This window comes from Eptesicus fuscus, chromosome 17 (assembly GCF_027574615.1).
Source record: "Eptesicus fuscus isolate TK198812 chromosome 17, DD_ASM_mEF_20220401, whole genome shotgun sequence".
NCBI lineage: Eukaryota > Metazoa > Chordata > Mammalia > Chiroptera > Vespertilionidae > Eptesicus > Eptesicus fuscus.
Window position 1 is genome coordinate 31,142,194 of NC_072489.1, and position 18,319 is coordinate 31,160,512.

At 39.4% G+C, this 18,319-nt stretch overlaps 1 protein-coding gene across 15 annotated transcripts in view; it reads left to right on the forward strand.

Annotated features, from left to right (window-relative positions):
- Window positions 1-18,319, forward strand: part of PCDH15 (protocadherin related 15) — a 590,647-nt gene that overhangs the window by 541,491 nt on the left and 30,837 nt on the right. For all 15 annotated transcript variants that reach the window (XM_054728735.1, XM_054728734.1, XM_054728732.1 and 12 more), the window contains one exon: window positions 2,914-3,002. In XM_054728735.1, coding sequence (XP_054584710.1) covers window positions 2,914-3,002 — 89 coding nt within the window. The remainder of the gene's footprint in view (window positions 1-2,913; window positions 3,003-18,319) is intronic.

The following is an 18,319-nucleotide window of genomic DNA, read 5'->3' on the forward strand; positions in this document are numbered from 1 at the left end:
ATAACAAAAGTATGTTCTCAAAGGTTATTAAGATTAGAAAATCTTTTGGATAAATTGTAAGCTTAATATACATATATTCCAGAGGATCTGAAATCTTAATTTAGTCTGTTGATTCAGTCAGAATGTAGCCCCAAAGCTCATTAACAAATTAAAAATTCCATTTGAGTTAGTAATTTATCTTTCTGAGAAATTACTGACTGTTCTTAAAAGGCAAATAATAAAGTTACTTATATCTGCTAGGTGAAATTTTGCTTCCAAATAGGGTCTTAGCACATGAGGTGATTGTATTCCAAAAGTTTACTTGTAAATAAACTTCAAAAGCTCAGAACATATATAAGGGGAAATTCTAAAAATCTGACAGCCACATGTAATAGATACCTATGTATTTGTCATGGTAGACTTACTGTAATAAAAAAATCCAACATTTCAGAAATTTAAACAAACAAATGTGATTTTTCTCTCATATGACTGCAATGAGAGTGTGTGTGGTTGAGTGATGTTCTCCACAGCTTTCCTACAAATGGAAACACAGGGACTCCGTTTCTTTCAACTTAGGTTTTTGCCCTTATCTACGACTTCTTTATTAGGACAGAAATTGAAAAAGAAGAAAAGACTCACACAGAAAATACTTAAGCAATTTCTTTCTTTTCACTAACTTTATATCTGTCAGAACATCATGTGGTTCCACCAAACTACAAAAGAGGTTGAGGAATCTGTTCTTGTTGAGATAACACTCCATGGCTACTGTTTGTTCCAGGCCATTTGCTTTTTGTCAGAATTCTTTTCTTTTCTTTTTTTTACATTGTCTGATCCAGTGTTATAAGAAAGGGGGAAAAGATAAGGAAGGGAATAAGATAAAGAAGAAAGAGAGGGAGAGGGGAATGGACAGACTAAGAAAGGGAGAAGAGAAATGAGAAAATAATTTTAAAAGTATCATATACATTTTTCTAGAGATTTTTGCCATATATACTACCAAAAACAAAAATAAGCAAATAAACAAACAAACAAAACTAAAATACTTCTAGGTAATATCTGTCTCTTTTTTCACTCAAGACCAATAAGAAAAAAAAAAAGTTACACAAAAACTGTGATAATCTATTTTCTAGTAAAATTAGATGAGTGTGTGTGTGTATGTGTGTGTGTGTGTGTGTGTGTGTGTGTGTGTGAAGACATAATCAGGAAAATGTAAACATTGGTTCCAGACATCTATAATGAGTTAGGGATGCAAGGTTGTAACTGCCAATGTTCACTGTTTGCTCATAGGTGGAAATATGACAGATGCCTGGCTTAATATACACTGCAGAACATGAATTACTGGGCTCAAACAATGGTTTGAAATATTGCTAATTAGTTGCATCATTTCACATAGTAGTTTGGATTTCTTCTCCCAAAACACTGAATTTTCCAGCCAATCTGGACCTGTTTTCCCATATGGCCATATCACTAGAGATGAGTTAGTAGTTGATCTCTTCTGATGAGTCATAGGCTCTGATTTGTCACATTTCCACTTCTCCCTATTATTTCATGCTTTTGGCTACTTCACTCATTTAGATTACCTGTCTGGTCTTTGAAGACACTAAGTTTGTGGCTCCTGATAGGGCATCTATACGTAGACAACTTGGAGCCTGTATCAAAAATACTTGCAGCATGAAATTATTTCCTAGAATAAATTATGATCAGATATGTGATGCTAAATATGCCTAATCCAGTGTATTCAGTTTATGGTCCTAATACATTACATACACTTAATTCTAATAGTGTCTAACTTACATGCAAGACAATATGTGATTTGACTTTACATTTTTTATATCCATATTGGGTAATAGTAAAGAGCACATGTTCTGGAGTCAGCCTGCACTAATCAGTCTGCAGTTGTTATATGTTTCTTTGTTTATTAGTTTTCTTATTTATAACTGTATAATAGCTATAACTACCTGATATGGTGGTTGTTAGAATTAAGTGAGTTAAAGCCTGTAATGTATTGAGGAAAAAAGTAAATTGTATGTTGTAAGCAGGTAATAAATGCTTTTATTTTTATTCCATTATTCTAAATAAGACAGAAAAAATTCTATTAATGTTAAATGAGTAGGATGAACTCATCAACAGCTGTTAAAATTAATTTTAGCCCCATATGTAGGTTTACATGTATATTCATCTTTATCTACACATAAAGTTGGCTAAAGCAGACATAAAGACTATATATAATGATGCCCTAGTCAGTTTGGCTCAGTGGATAGAGCATCATCCTGAGGACTGAAGGGTCCCATGTTCAAATCTGATCAAGGGCACATACCTCAGTTGCAGGCTCGATCCCTGACCATAGCCAGGGCTTGTGTGGGAGGCAACCAGTCCATTGTCTCTCTCACATTGATGTTTCTCTCTATATATATATTTCTCCCCCTCCCTTACACTCTCTCTAAAAGTCAATGGGGAAATATCCTTGGGTGAAGATTAACAACAACAACAAGACTATATATGATGGTTTTATTAAATGAATTATTCTAACTAACCATATCACAGATTCTTAGTCACAATGACTAAATGATCTCTTGAGATTTATAAAGTCTGTGTTTTTTTGTTTTTCTGAGTGTTCTTAACCTACATAATTAAAAAAAAAACAACAAAAACATCTTTCATGCCCTAGTAAATAATGAAGAATGCCAACAAACACAAAATCAACAACAGTGGAAGTCACTTAAAGTTCTGTAACTTCTAAGTAAACAACAAATGGTCTGTCATTCTGAACATGTCCCGACATCTAATGAAAATTACATGACTAAAAGTCATTCATTCCTAAATTTAAAAATGAAAACCATTGTGTGAAATGCATAGCGGAGAAGAAATAAAAAATGATCTAATTATAGAAATGTTAATGAGTAAAAGCCAAACAAATTCTGTTTTTTCTTCTTTCAGGTCTCTGTTGTCAATCAGCTGGACATGCAAGTCATTGTTTCTAATGTGCCCCCCACTCTAGTGGAAAAAAAGATAGAAGAACTTACAGAGTAATGAATTTTTGTTTACTTATATATTTATTTTCATACAGCTATAATTTTTATTGGATTAGGTCATTTTAATCATTTATAATGTTCAGTTTAAACATATATTTTAACACACTGTCTTAATAATTTAGCTTGCTGTTTTCCTGAAGTAAGTAGTTTTATTTGAAATATGTGGAGGTTCTAAGAGTACTTTCAAATAGGACTGGAAATTAGATGTGAAAAGATATTAATTTGGAATGCCTTGATTAATGCATCAACATAACCTCAAATGCAGCATATAAGAAATAAATCATAACATTAATTATTTGAGTATATAGGATGTCCCAAAAAATGTTTACACACACTTTGAATAATTATAAAGGCAGTGTTTTTGAAATACACTTCATTTTCAAAATTGAGCTATCAGCTGTTAAAGTGTGTATATAATTTTTTGGTCCCAAATTATTCAGTCCAATATCTAATAAGCAATCCAGCTAGTCCAGGGAATGCTATTTCTCAGAGTGATATACCTAGATGGCTAAAGCTTATTTTTTTCATAAACCAATTTTAAATGATATATATTTATTCTAAAATATATGACATGCTCATCTGCCTTTGAACAGAGTACACTGAATATGTTGTTTACTCAAAGTTGTGATTATTTATTAAACAACTGGCCTTTAATCTTCTGAGTGCTCTCAAGGATTATTGAAATGTCTTTACTCTTTTACTCTTAACTACCCTGACCTAACCTGCCACCATTTCATAATTTGTAAATTGGTATTTATTTATTATTATGTCTTCTATTGAATTTTGTTTGACACATGCCAATTATCACTGTTAATCTGCCTCTCTCTAGCAAAATATTTCCTACTTATAAAGTCCCAGGAGAAACTTCAGATAGGTAACTGAACTATTAGTAATTATGTGTCAAATAAAATACAATAGGCATTGATTAAGGCATGAGTGATCCCCTTATAATGAGGCATAGGTGTTTTTCAACAATTATTTGTTAATCTTTTATAAAACTGAACCATTGGATGTCATATAAATTTTCCTACAAATGAGTTGACTGTCAACATGTATGCATGGAATATTGATAATACAGTGTCTTGTTTACCTCTGAAAATGTTATATATGCTTAACTTTTATCAAAATAATAGCTGATTACACCTGAAAATTTTAGAATTATACCTGTCTTTGAGCTGCTTTAATGTCATCTATTGGGGTAGGCTTTCTATGATTACTCTGTCCAAAAGAGATGACATTCTCTTCAACCTCTAACCCAGTGATTTTCAACTGGTGTGCCACAAAAATTTTAAAAACATGTAATACCTGACTATATAGTCAGGGCATTGACCTCTTTTCCCAAATAAGAAAATGACAACAGCCAACACAATAGTAGCCATCTGATGTGAATGAATCAAAATTATACCTATTTTTTTTGTCAGATACCCAAAAAATATAGCATATTTTTTGGAGTGCCACAGAATTTTAGTAATTAGATTATGTGTGCCATGAGATGAATAAGGTTCAAAATTGCTTCTCTAACCCTTTTTTCTTTCTTTTTCTTTAGAGTATTATCTAATATTTTTATTATATGTCAATTTCCCACTGGGATATAAATTCCATGAGAATAGAAAAATCTGTTTTTCACTGCTATAATTTCAGTTATATAGCAAGTACTCAATGCATTTTTGAGTTATAAATTTTGTAAAACCAAAATAATAATGCACCTTTCATCATATTGAGACAATTTATGAAAACTGAAAAAAAGGCAGATAAAAGTATCATTTCATAGCAATTTATGTGATTTATTCCTTTTAAGTGGATATGAAGATACGAATGAGAAAAATCAGGCAACTTTCAAGTCTTGAGAGAACTGTATCACTATGAAAGGAGCTGTGACTTTGTATAACAGGTTTTGAAATTCAACATTGGGCATATAATTTAATCTTTCCCAGACTCAGTTTCACTAGCCTATATAATAAAGAGCTAATATGCTAATTAGACTGAACAGCAGAATGACCGTCTGGACGACCTTCCGGATGAAGCCAGGGCTGCGAGGGCCAGCTGAGGCTGCGAGGGCCAACAGGGGTTGCAAGGACCAGCCGAAGCAGCTGGGGCTGTGAGGGCCAAGTCCCTTGCGCGAATTTCATGCATCAGGTCTCTAGTTGGTTGATAAGAGCTAATAAAACTTATAACAAAGAACTGTGATAAGAACTAAATGATATAAGCCATCTCAGACAATGGAAATCATGAACATTTAATGAATAATAGATATACAGAAATGAGGTTAGTAGCCCAAAGACTGTAGGATAAGACAGAGGCCAGAGTTTGGACTTTCTACTCAAAGAGCAGGTAGTGTAGTAATGGAGCTCAGATTACAGACTCAGACAAGTTTGAATCCTCCTATAGTTGTGTGATTTCTGAGCAAGATATTTAACAGGTAAGACCATGCTTCCTCATCTTGTATATTGAAATAAGGATGTCAACTTTGTGTTACTTTTGATAAAATTAAATGTAAATTCTCTGGTGCAGTAAGTCATAGCAGGCATATGACTGATTTCTTTCAATAAATTTATCAAAGCCTGTATTACATTAGAGATTCCTAAGCTCAAAAATTTCTCATCTCTTTAAAAAAGCACTTTTTTTAAGAGCAGTTTTATAGTGGCAACAAAATTGAACAAAAGATTCAAAGAATTCCTATATGCTCTCTTTCCCCACAGATTCCTATAGATTCCCTACATCTTGTACCAGAGTGATTACAGTCGAAGCTACACTGACCAATTATTATCACTCCAAGTTCATACTTTACATTAGGGTTCACTCTTGATGTTGTACATTCTGTGGGTTTGGACTAATGTATAATGTCATTTACCCATAATCCTACATAATAATAGACAAATATGCAAATTTACCATACCTCCGACACACCCACAAGCCACGCCACAAGCCACACCCACCATCCAATCAGAGCAAGCATGCAAATTAACCCAAACCAAGATGGCTACAGCCACAGAGAGCAAGGTTTCCTAGGTAACAGAGGAAGCCAAGCTTTCCGCCTGCCCTCGCCAGGCCTAAGCCTCCACTCAAGCTACAAAGTTTCAATTATAGAAGGTAAACAAATTCAAACAAATGGCGGCAGAATGGAGCTTGAGAGAGCAGGCCAGGGTTGCCGCCGGCAACAGGGGAAGCAAAGCTTTCCACACACCCTGGCCGGGCCCACCCGCTTAAGGCTACAAAGTTTCAATTATAACCCCAACAGAAATGGCTTGGCTCCTCTCCAGGCTACAAAGTTTCAATTGTAGAAGGTAAATAAATTCCAGATACCAGGGCCTCTGCTTGGGTTGCCAGGGGGTGTGGCCGGCCTGCAAACCACCACAGGCCCCTCACTCAGGCCGCCCCACGCCCCAAGGGAACCCCCACCTGATCCGGGACACCTTTCAGGGCAAACCAGCTGGCCCCCACCCCTGTACCAGGCCTCTATCCTATCTAATAAAAGAGTAATATGCAGATTGATCATCACTGCAACACACAATATAGCTGCCCCCATGTGGTCAAAGATCCTGCCCCCATGTGGACACAAGATGGCCACCACAAGATGGCCAGCAAGAGAGGGCAGTTGGGAGGCACCCAGCCTACAAGGGAAGGCAGTTGAGAAGGACCAGGCCTGCAAGGGAGGGCAGTTGGAGGTGATCAACCCTGCAGGAGAGGGCAGTTAGGGGTAACCAGGCCGGCAGAGGAGGGAAGTTGGGGGCAAACAGGCTGGCAGCGGAGTGGTTAGGGGGTGATCAGGCTGGCAGGCAGAAGCAGTTAAGGGCAATCAGGAAGGCAGGCAGGCAAGCAGTTGGGAGCCAGTAGTCCTGGATTGTGAGAGGGATGTCCGACTGCCCATTTAGGCCTTATCCCGGTGAGATCAGGCCTAAACGGGCAGTTGGACATCCCTTGAGGGGTCCCAGATTGGAGAGGGTACATGCTGGTCTGAGGGACAACCCCCCTCCATGCACGAATTTCGTGCACCGGGCCTCTAGTCTATAATAAAATCATAATATGCTCATTAGACTGATCAGCCGAATGACCTTCTGGACGTCATTCCGGATGAAGCTGCTGTGGCAGGGGCCAAGGCAGAGGCGGTTAGGGGCGATCAGGCAGGCAGGCGAGTGGTTAGGGGTGATTAGGTAGGCATGCAGAGTGGTTAGGGGTGATCAGGCAGGCAGGCAGGCAAGCGAGCGGTTAGGAGCCAGTGGTCCCAGATTGCGAGGAGTCCCTGATTACAAGAGTATTCAGGCCAGGCTGAGAGACACCCTCCCCTCCATGCACAAATTTCGTGTACCAGGCCTCTAGTTATAGTATCATCCATTGTAGTTTCATTGCCCTAAAAATCCTCTTCGCTCCACCTAGTCATCTCTCTCCTCCCCACTAACTTCTGATCTTTTTACTGTCTTTACAATGTTACCTTTTCCAATTTGTTCATTAAAAATAGGAATTTATTGTTCCAGTGATAGGACTAACCAGCACATTCATTTCCTGTAGACATTCTTAGATGACAAGTCACAACATCATCATTTTTTATATTTCCCATGAGATATCCCTATGAAGTGGAAAACTAGAATTCCATTTGGTCATCACTTTTATATTTTTTTTCTTAGGAAGACCCTTATATGAGGCCAAATCATAATCCAAAGTTTCCTTGGTAAGCATGAAACCAGTACAAACTGGGAGAGTTGATAAAGGAAAACATAATGACCTAATATATCCATTTGATGGTGGAAAATTATTTGCAAAGGGAGTCAGTATCCTTTGATGGCTAAGAGCTCAGAGCCTAGAAAGTAGGATGCTCACAGTAAATGTTAGCTGCTACAGTGATGCTAATGATTACTCTCCACTCCCCTGGAATTGGCTTAAAGGGCTCTACTGAATTTTTTTTATTACTTTTGTTATTTTATGCTTATAGAATTAACCAATAGCCCTTTGTAATGAAACTCACCCCTTTTTAATCATATTAACATATTCCAGCTAATCCAATGCCCCCTACAGATGGCCTTGCACATCATTGTTCTGAAGTATTTTAGTTTTACCTTAGGATTTATCTCTTTGTGAGTCTGTCTCTCTTACAAATTCTTGAGATTAAGGAGCAGGAGAAATAGCTATAAGGACAAGATCAGTGACACTTGATAATGTAACCAACAAATGATTGGCAATAGTGTCTAAAGAAGAAGCTAAGAAATATTTACCTTTTGTCTTCTTCCTTTCTCCTTCCACTTCACCATGAAGTCCCAATGAGTAAAAGAAGTTTGGGATGCTAAAATTTAAATTCTTAAGAACCTTCAGAAATGGCATTTTCAAAATGTATAAATTAAAGATTTTAGAAATGCTGTGTTACTATATGAATTGGAATTGATAATTTAGGTCTCAGAGTTGCTCAAACACTACTCTTACTTTCTAAATACAATATGAAAAATCAATGATAGAGAACTTTATTGCCATAGTTAATGCTTTGATGTGGATGAATCTATCCTAATGAAATGTTTATATTACACCTAAAATGTGTCTGTAAATTATAGCTCCTGGTATAACAAATCATACTTTAGAAATCTAGTTGAGATATGTATTTCTAGGATGAGAATTAGAAAGTCTCTTGGAAAAAGAACCAATGAAACAGTAAACAATAGATGCTAGCACTTATATTCTTTATTAACAATGTTGTCTTAGACATTTTGCACATAGAGATAATGTTCTGGCTTACATTTTAAAAGGTTATTGAGTTGGAGGTTAGGTGACCAGTTATAAGTATACGCAATAGTCCAGGAGAGAGATCACTGTAGCTTGGACTGGTGGTAGGGATGGAGATAGGAAGGAGTGATTACAATCCTATATAATAAAACCTTAATATGCAAATCAACCCAATGGTGGAATGACCGGTCGCTATGATGTGCACTGACCACCAGGGGGCAGACGCTCAATGCAGGAGCTGCTCCCTGATGGTCCAGTGCACTTCCACAGGGGGAGAGCCACTCAGCCTGAAGGTGGGCTCATGGCTGGCAAGCACAGCAGTGGTGGCAGGAGCCTCTCCCACCTCCATTGTAGGCAGGCAGTAAGGAGCAAGGGGTCCCAGACTGCGAGAGCCCTGGACTGTGAGAGGGATGTCTGGGTGACGGCAGGTGGACAGCTCCCAAGGGGTCCTAGATTTCAAGGATCACGGGCCAGACTGAGGGACCCCTCCCAAGTGCACAAATTTTGTGCACCAGGCCTCTAGTATGGGTATATTTTTGAAGGTACAATCCTACAAAATTTATTATGGATTGGATGTATGAGAAAATGCATGAAACAATGATGATTCCTAGGTTTGGGTCTGAGCAAATGGATAAAATAAAAGTTGTTACTTTAACCACTGAAGAATTTGCTAAAATTATACATGTGATAGTAATAGTATTCTGTAATCATTTCTGGTGGAAAGACAGAACTAATTCTCAGTTAAATGCCAGACTGTAGGAAAGTGTTTTTATCCTGTGGAACATCATAGAGAGGGTATCTCCTAAGGCCATGAAAAGAAAGTTTCATGGTACCAAGAGAATTACTTAGCGTATGGTCTGTGTAGAGTCTCTACGGGTCTATACTAACAGAGGAAATAAGTTCAGAATATCAGGAGAGCCTGTATTACATATCCCTCTGGCCATCTGCAAAGCCTATTGATTTGTTTAGCCCAGCTTTTGAAGAAATATTGACAAGTACCTAAAATGGACTCCCTATGTTACTAGCTAAATATAAACCAATTTCCTGAACAAAAGGCTAAGTAGAGTTTGTAATCATGAACTCTGAGGAGTTTCTTTAACTGTAGCAACAAATATCTAACATCTATGGCACCTTTTTTACTTGCTGGGTTTTGTGCAATTAATTAGTGTTATTCAATTAACTTCTCACAGAGACCCTTGGAAGTAGGTCTGAGTATTTTCTTCATTGTACAGATGAGTTCTCTGAAATTCTGAGAAGTTGAATGTTTTCCACAAAGACATAGTAGTGGTGTAGGTTTAATTTGGACTTACATCTGTGGACCAACAGCAGGCTGGGTTCCTAAATATTCCCTCTGTTAATGTTTTAGGAGGCAAACTTAATTAAAAATCCAACATCTTTTCTTGGGAGTGAGCTGAGCACACAGTGCCAGAAACTCTTATATGGTAATTTTAGTTTGGCTCATTCACACAGTTATGTAATTGAGAAGATGGCTGCTGTAATATTTTAGTGTGAAAAATAGCTATGAAACTATTTCAGTTAAGACTACATTTAATTTTTTTATAAGGCAATTTCTGATTGCAAGTAATTGAAGATACATGTATAGGTAACTAGATAAAGTGATGTTGTAAATTAAAATTTAGGGGCATCTACTAAAAATAACTTGGTTTGAGAATAAATTAGTTAACTGAGCCAGTTATATATTATTATTCTTAGTTTAGATTAAAAAAAATAAAGGTTTTGCATAGAAAAAAATGTTTCAGTTAAATTTTCCTTTCAATATTTATCTAAGAAAATTGTTTAAATAAATAATTTTTATATTGGACATTCATTATGTGGTAGCATAGTAAAACATGTTATATATATTTATATATAAATATATGTAACAAACATGTAACACATAAACATATTCATATAGTTACATAAAATGTATACATGTATTTATATTTATATGCATATAAAATAAACACTATGTTAATTATATTAACACTAGAGGCCCAGTGCACAAAATTTGTGTATGGGGGTGTATGCCTGCACCCTCTCCAATCTGGGATCCCTATCACAATCCAGGACTGCTGGCTCCCAACTGCTGGCCTGCCTGCCTTCTTGATGACCCCTAACCGCTTCTGCCTGCCAGCCTGATCACCCCCTAACCATTCCCCTGCCAGCCTGATTGATGCCTAACTGCTCCCCTGCCAGCCTGTTTGCCCCTAACTGCCCTCCCCTGCAGGCCTGGTCACCCCTAACTTCCCTCCCCTGCAGACCTGGTCCCCCCCAACTGCTCTCCCCTGCAGGCCTGGGTCCCCCCCAACTGCCCTTCCCTGCAGGTCTGGTCGCCCCCAACTTCCCTCCTCTGCCAGCCTGGTCACCCCTAACTGCCCTCCCCTGCTGGCCTGATCTATAGATTTATCTTCTAAAATTGGAACTTTGTAGCCTTGAGTAGAGGCCAAGGCAGGCCAGGGCTGTGGAAGCTTGGCTTCCTCCATCGCCGGGGGCAACTCAAGCCTCCTGCTCTCTCCAGCTCCATGGCTGCTGCCATTTTTGTTGGGATTTATTTATCTTCTATAATTGAAACTTTGTAGCCTCAAGTGGAGGCCTGGGCCTGCCAGGGTGTGTGGAAAGCTTGGCTTCCTCCATTGCCAGGGAAACCCAAGCCTCCTGCTCGCTCTGTGGCCACAGCCATATTGCTTGTCTTAATTTGCATACTCGTTCCTGATTGGCTTGTGGGCGTGGCTTGTAGGTGTAGCAGAGCAATGGTTAATTTGCATATTACTCTTTTATTAGATAGGATACTAATTAATTTGTACTGCATTTACTTCTCAGATCAATCAAATGCATTTCTTTGTTTTAAAACAGTTTGGCATAATCAAATGTTAATCTGCTATGCATTTGATTGAAGTACTTGTATTTTATATTGATATACTAGTGGCCCGGTGCACAAAATTCATGCATGAGTGAGCATGTCCCTCAGCCCGGCCTGCACCCTCTCCAATCTGAGACCCCTTGGAGGATGTCCGACTGACGGTTTCTAAACCGTCAGTCGGACATCCCTCTTGCAATCCGGGACTGCTGGCTCCTAACCACTCACCTGCCTGCCTGCCTGATTGCCCCTAACCACTCTGCCTGCCAGCCTGCTCACCCCCAACTGTCCTTCCCTGCCAGCCTGATACCCCCAACTGCCCCCCTGCCAGCCTTCTCACCCCCAACTGCCCCCCCCACTGGCCTGATTGCCCCTAACTGACCCCAACTGATGGCCTGCTCGCCCCCAACTGCTCCCCCGCCAGCCTGATCACCCCCAACAGCTCCCCCCACCTGCCTGATCACCCATAACTGCCGTCCCATCCTGGCCTGATCACCCACAATTGCCCTCCCCTCTTGGCCCCTAACAGCCTCTACCTCGACTCTGCCACCATGGCTTTGTCTAGAAGAACATCTGGAAGGTCTCGTGGAAGGTCTCTCAGTCTAACTAGCATATTACCCTTTTATTAGTATAGATAGAGGCCTGGTGCAGGGGTGGGGGCCAGCTGTTTTGCCCTGAAGGGTGTCCCGGATCAGGGTGGGGTTGCCTTGGGGGGCAGGGTGGCCTGGGTGAGGGGCCTGTGGTGGTTTGCAGGCCAGCCACTCCCCTATGGAGAGAATTAGAAACATGACCCAGGCTTTGGTACAACTGGATCACCTATGGGGTGAGGGTGCTCGCTGGGGGTGTGTGGCCATCCTGGATGAGGGGCTGAAGGCTGTTTTCAGGCTGGCCACACCCCTTTCAGGGTGGGGGTCCCCACTAGGGTGCCTGGCCAGCCTGGGTGAGGGGCGATGGCTGTTTTCAGGCTGACCATGCCCCCCAGCAGGGACCTTCACCCTGATGGTGGCGTGGCCAGCCTGGGTGAAGGGCTGAGGGCTGTTTGCAGGCTCCTCCCTCAGCAGCCGGCCCAGGCAACCCAAGCCTCCCTCTCGCTCCGGTCTTCTCTATGGCTACCACCCACAGGCCCCTTCTTCAGCGGCTGGCCCAGGCAGGTGGGAAGCTTGCCTTCCTCTGTCGCTGGGGGTGACACAAGCCTCCCACCTGCTCTGGTTGGCTTCGTGGCCGCCGCCATCTTTGTCCTGCTAATTTGCATATTCCCTCCTGATTGGCTGTGGGCATCCCAGGGTGACAGTCAATTACCATATTTCTCTCTTATTAGTATAGATTGCTTCCAAGAATTTAGGTTCAAGGCAAATTTAAATAACTGGATTTTTCTGTAATACAAAGTTTTATCAAACTCTATCATGAGCAACCCTGCAACTTTAAACAGAATACAAAATTCATGATCAATAGAATTTCAGAGTCTAGTAGGACCAATTAGAGTAGGAGTAGGGAAATTGCACAAATGTTGCTACCATGAGAGAATTAGAAACATGACCCAGGCTTTGGTACAACTGGATCTTAAAATTAATTATGCATACTAGTTCTAATGCGATGGAAATAGACTCAGGCAAACTTCAGCAAGTAGAAATTTATTGGAAGGCTGTTGAGAGCTGCCAATATCAATAAAGGGATGGAAAAACAGGGTGGAAAATAGTTAAGAACAAGGGCAGCTGCAGAGGCTTGTAAAGCAACAGCGGGTATAGGTGGATATGCAGTTTCTGTCTGGTGCACCTCCAGTGCATGACTTCCAACCCTTTAAAAATTTTGAGTCTTTGCCCTGGCTGATGTGGCTCAGGTGGTTGCTCTACTACATCAAATGGTGGCGGATTCAGTTCCTGATCAGGGCACATACCCAGGTTGCAGGTTGGATCCCTGGGAAGCAACTGATCAATGTTTCTCTCCCACATGGATGTTTCTCTTTTTCTTCTCTGTACATAAAAAATCAATAAAAAATTTAAAAAGAAAAATATTCTCTGACTCAAGAACCAAATTTCAGAGAAAATGAAATGGCCTGCTCTGAGTCACATGCAGCCTTTGATGGCATAGGATGATGGCAGGATGGGACCACTGGTTAAAATCCTACTAGATGTGACTGTTGGAGACAAAGCTAATTCTTCAAATTAGGGAAAGAGTATAAGTGCTTTGCAGCTAAAAAGCTGTAAAGTCTACTTGTGAAATGGAGGCATTAATGCCTTTTTTATCTATGCCTTCGTTTTGTGGATCTTATAAGAATTAAGTACAATTTTTGTTGTATAGAGAGCACAGTCCCAGGCACGTAACTACCCATGAAGGAAACAACTGATGTAAGGATCCCTGTGCTTCACAGGATGACATTTTGTTACCAAACGGATGGTGAGGAATTGATGATGACTTACTTGTTATTATAGTTTTTGTTGCAAAAAACAAAAACAAAATGAAAAAAAAAACAAATTTAGAACTTATTTTATAGTGTGTTTGGACAATTTTTAATCAAGCAGTTCTGACCAGAATTCACACAGATTAAAGAGGAGAAAAGCAGCTTATGCAATTGGAAATTTTGCAACTTCACGGTTGTTTCACTGTGGGAATAGGAAATCAAGGAAAGGGAATATTGAATAATCTTTTGTATTATATGTAGATGTTGAGTTTGCTCAACATCTTTGCATATTACCTGCTGTGATTCATTTAATAAGACTAAGTAGTGTTTCTGAAGCCCAGTTATTAAGTTCATCTGTGTGTGCACTCTGGCCAAAAATTGCACGAGCAAGAGTGTGAGGTAAAGAAAGGAATTAGTTTATTAGAATTGGCCAAACTGGAGCTGGCCTAGCTCATGCATTGAAAGACACAACTTCCCAATGACACATAGGTTATATGTTATATAGGGGGAAATCACAAGATCTCATGGATTAGGGGTTCAGGGCACTGTTAGGAGCTGATTGGTCAGAGGTGAGATAAGGGTAATAAATAATTTATTCAGGTCTTGAGACCTACTCCAAGATCAGCTTCTGTGTTCAAAACCAATTTCAAGGAGAGCTTGCTAAAGGGGCCATTCCATTTTAGTGCTGAGGAGTTGAAACATAACTTAGATCAAGATGTTATCTTTAGCCCTGCAGATGTGATCCAGTGGTTGAGTGTCAGTAGATGAAGCAGGTCACAGTTCTATTCCCAGTCAAGGCATATGTCCAGGCTGCGGGCTTATTTCCCAGTATCAGGTATTCGGGAGGCAGCTGATCAATGTTTCTATCTCTCTCTCTCCCTCTGTCATAAATCAATAAAACATTTTAAAAAGATGTTATCTTTAGCCTGCCAGGGGCTAATACCTGTGACCATTAGTCAGAATGGGGCTATCTGCTGCCACAGGGGTCAGAGGGTAAGTTACTAAGGTCAGATCAGTGAAGCGTGCTGAGAGAGAGAAAGAAAAAATATATAGTTTCAAAACTACAGTTTAAATAAACTCAGAATTATGAGGACCCTCGGTTTCACTGGGAGCATGAGAAACAATTTCCTTTAGCTATCTACTTGCACCATGTGTCAAAAACAAATCTGGACTTAGGAGAAAAGAAGTTTTATTTAAAAGATTAATTGGGGAGCTGGGGGGCGGGGGTTGGGGGGGTGGAGGGAGACTATTGTAATAGGGAGAGCTCCTGCCAGCACTTAAAGGTTAGGAGAAAAGGGCTTTTCTTTTATAGTGAGGAGTAAACAAGGCTAGAAAAAAACCTGTGAGGGCAAGCAGGATGACCACACAGATCAAAGAATGTTTTACCTTGACCTCACTGCTATGGGAGGGGCCTTTTGGGGTGTGGGTGATGGATGTGGAATGCTGCCTCAGGCTAAGGGTGAGTGAGTCATAGTTTAGAGGTTTGGAGGAAGCAGAGAGACTTAACCAGGGTTAGGTTAACAAGAATTTTGTTCTGATTGATCTATGAGGACAAAAAATTCAACTAATCACTTCTGCAGTAAAGAATGGGAATTTGCAGGATCTGTGACTGGCTTTGTCCTAGGTAAACAAAGGGGCCTCCAGGAGTCTTTATGAGCCTTATATAAGCCAGGGAGGGAAAGGCTCTTCTTCACAGTAAACAGTTTCCTGGAACATAAGGGGGTCGGGGGAGACACTTCTTAACCTTTGCTATTTTTGAGGAGCACAGGAATTAGTAAAATTCAATATTGACAAGTATAAAAGGGAGTATTGTGTGAACATGTATTTTATATTTCCAGAAATGTAATTAGAGTATTACTATATTAGAGGTCTTAAAATACTATACTATGCTTTCTATGGCAGGTATTAAACCACAGAGCAATAATGATAGTATAAAATATAAACCCCAATGCCTATCCTAATCTAAAACAGAGCCCTACATTATTTTTTAAAAAAATTATGTTTGGGCCCTAGCCGGATTGGCTTAGAGGATTAGAGCATAGGCCTGCTGACTGAAGGGTCCCAGGTTCAATTCCTGTCAAGGGCACATGCCTGAGTTGTGGGCTCGATCCCCAGTAGGGAGCGTGCAGGAGGCAGCCAATCAATGATTCTCTCTCATCATTGATGTTTCTATTTCTCTCCTCCTTTCCTCTCTGAAATCAATAAAAATATATTTTAACAAAATTATGTTAGGTACATCTCCAAAATAGTTATTCTATAAATACAATATGAGAGGGAGAGAAGGTGACTAAAAGATTGTAGAAGAGAATCACTCAGAGCACTATTAGCACAAGCTTGTATTTGAAAATGCCAGGCTTGGGAAGTCTCCCAAGGCCCTTGGGGAAGGAAGGCAGAAGGTTTTATGGGGCTTTAGCAGGAGCGGATTGGCTGAAGTTCAACTAGTTTTGAGAATTTACGGATTAGCAGCCACTGTTTGGGTAGTCTGGAGAATCAATGTGCTGCAGGGGAGCAGGTAGAGGTCAAGGTCATGTGTAAGTGGGGACTAGGATTTGTGTGGGCCACAGTGGAAAATTTATGATGTTTCAGGAACTTTTGCAGAATATTGTATTTAACAAATATGTCTCTATTGTTACTATTACTCCTTTTGCATTGGAATGGAATGCAGTTTTCTCCACATTATAGACCTAAAATTTCATCAGTGTTTGTGGAAACCAGTGGTCATGCATAACCCTACTCTTTTTTGAGATGTTAGCCAGCTTTAACACCATGTTATCTAACAGTGTGGTGATACCACTGCCACCATAAAAACTTTCCCTCAGGTGCACAACACTGGGCTACGCCAAGAAACAATTCAGAGAGTTCAAGGTAACTGAGATGAAGCAGAGGGGGAATCTGTCCTCCATATTCAACACAACAGATGATAGGAAGAAGCAGCCTGAATTCTGTAAAGACCTTACCCTCTTTTAAGAATGTCTATGCCCACTTCAAGAAAGATAGTAAAGCATCATACATTGATCTCTACGCTTTAGTCTCTCCTTTATGTTTTCCTTTAAACAAATAGTGATCTTTAAAAGTGAAATGAATTAGAAACAGGGGAGAAGCATATAAATGCAAAAATTAGGCTAAATTAATAATTATTATTATATTGTATGTAACAATTACTATGTGCTAAAAACTCTGCATAGATTTCAGAGTAAAAGGTTTCACTCATTTAATGCACACAATGGTACCATGCAGTAGATGATGTCTTCATTTTTTACTTAAGGAAACAGGAGTTTAAGAGCTGAAAATTACTTGCCTAAGGTTATGGTATTGATAAGTAAAGGAGCTGAAAATTTAAGTCAGACCTCTGTGTTCTTTATCACTGTGTTATTACTACCTGTGCCTCCTATAAAATGTCAGGAGTATAGTGTGGTTTGACTTCAAGCCCTCTCTTTTTTTTTTTTAAGTGAGCGTAAGCCTTTAAGAAAAGTACCCTGAATCAGGCTGGATGACTGCAGTCCAAGTCTTGCAGCCATTCCTTTCCGGTTCCCAGGCAGGCTGCATTCAACTCCTAACTAGCATTTGATGAGTGGATTTACTCCTCCTACTTGTTCCCACGTCTTCTTTTGCTTATTCTTCAGTAAGAGTCTCATCACATCACAAAGATACTGTGAGGCAGAGAGACCCCAGGTATGAGATGGTGAGACAAAAGGAAAAGAATGACTAGTACTTCACCAAGAGAGACTTCAACCATGCTGTTTTATGCAAATTTTAAAACCCACAAACAAAGCATTTCGCTATTATTGGCAATGCCCCACAATGTGCACGTCATAGGCTTGTGTTCAATGGCACAGCCCTTTCTTCCGAAGTTTAATATCTTGTTGTTCTTTTAATTGGGCAAATCAAGCACACAATCAATTCTAGGCAACATTTTTTTTTTTTAATGGAGCAGAAAGCAGGTCAATTTTGGCATCTGAAATAAAAGTTATTTTCTGATGTATCAAAGGAATTCAAAATGTTTCTTCTCCCTACCCCAAAATGCCTTAGAGGATGAACTCCAAAAGGAGTGTTGAATCTATAGATAATGTTTTAAAATATTTGTCATGTATAGTTATTAAATTAATTCACATTTATGTGTATTAATATTTAAAATGTGCATGCTAGTATTAACCTATAAGGATTAGTAATATAAAGTTTTTAATAAGGGAAAGATCATTAAGGAAATTGCCACTTGTGGTAACGTAAAAACAAATACTTATATGGCAATAATTTGTACTCTCAATTAACATCAAGTCATGTAATTTAAAAAAAAAGTGTATTTTTCTAAAAAATTGCCTATAGGTTAACATTTATTTTGTCTTTTCTATT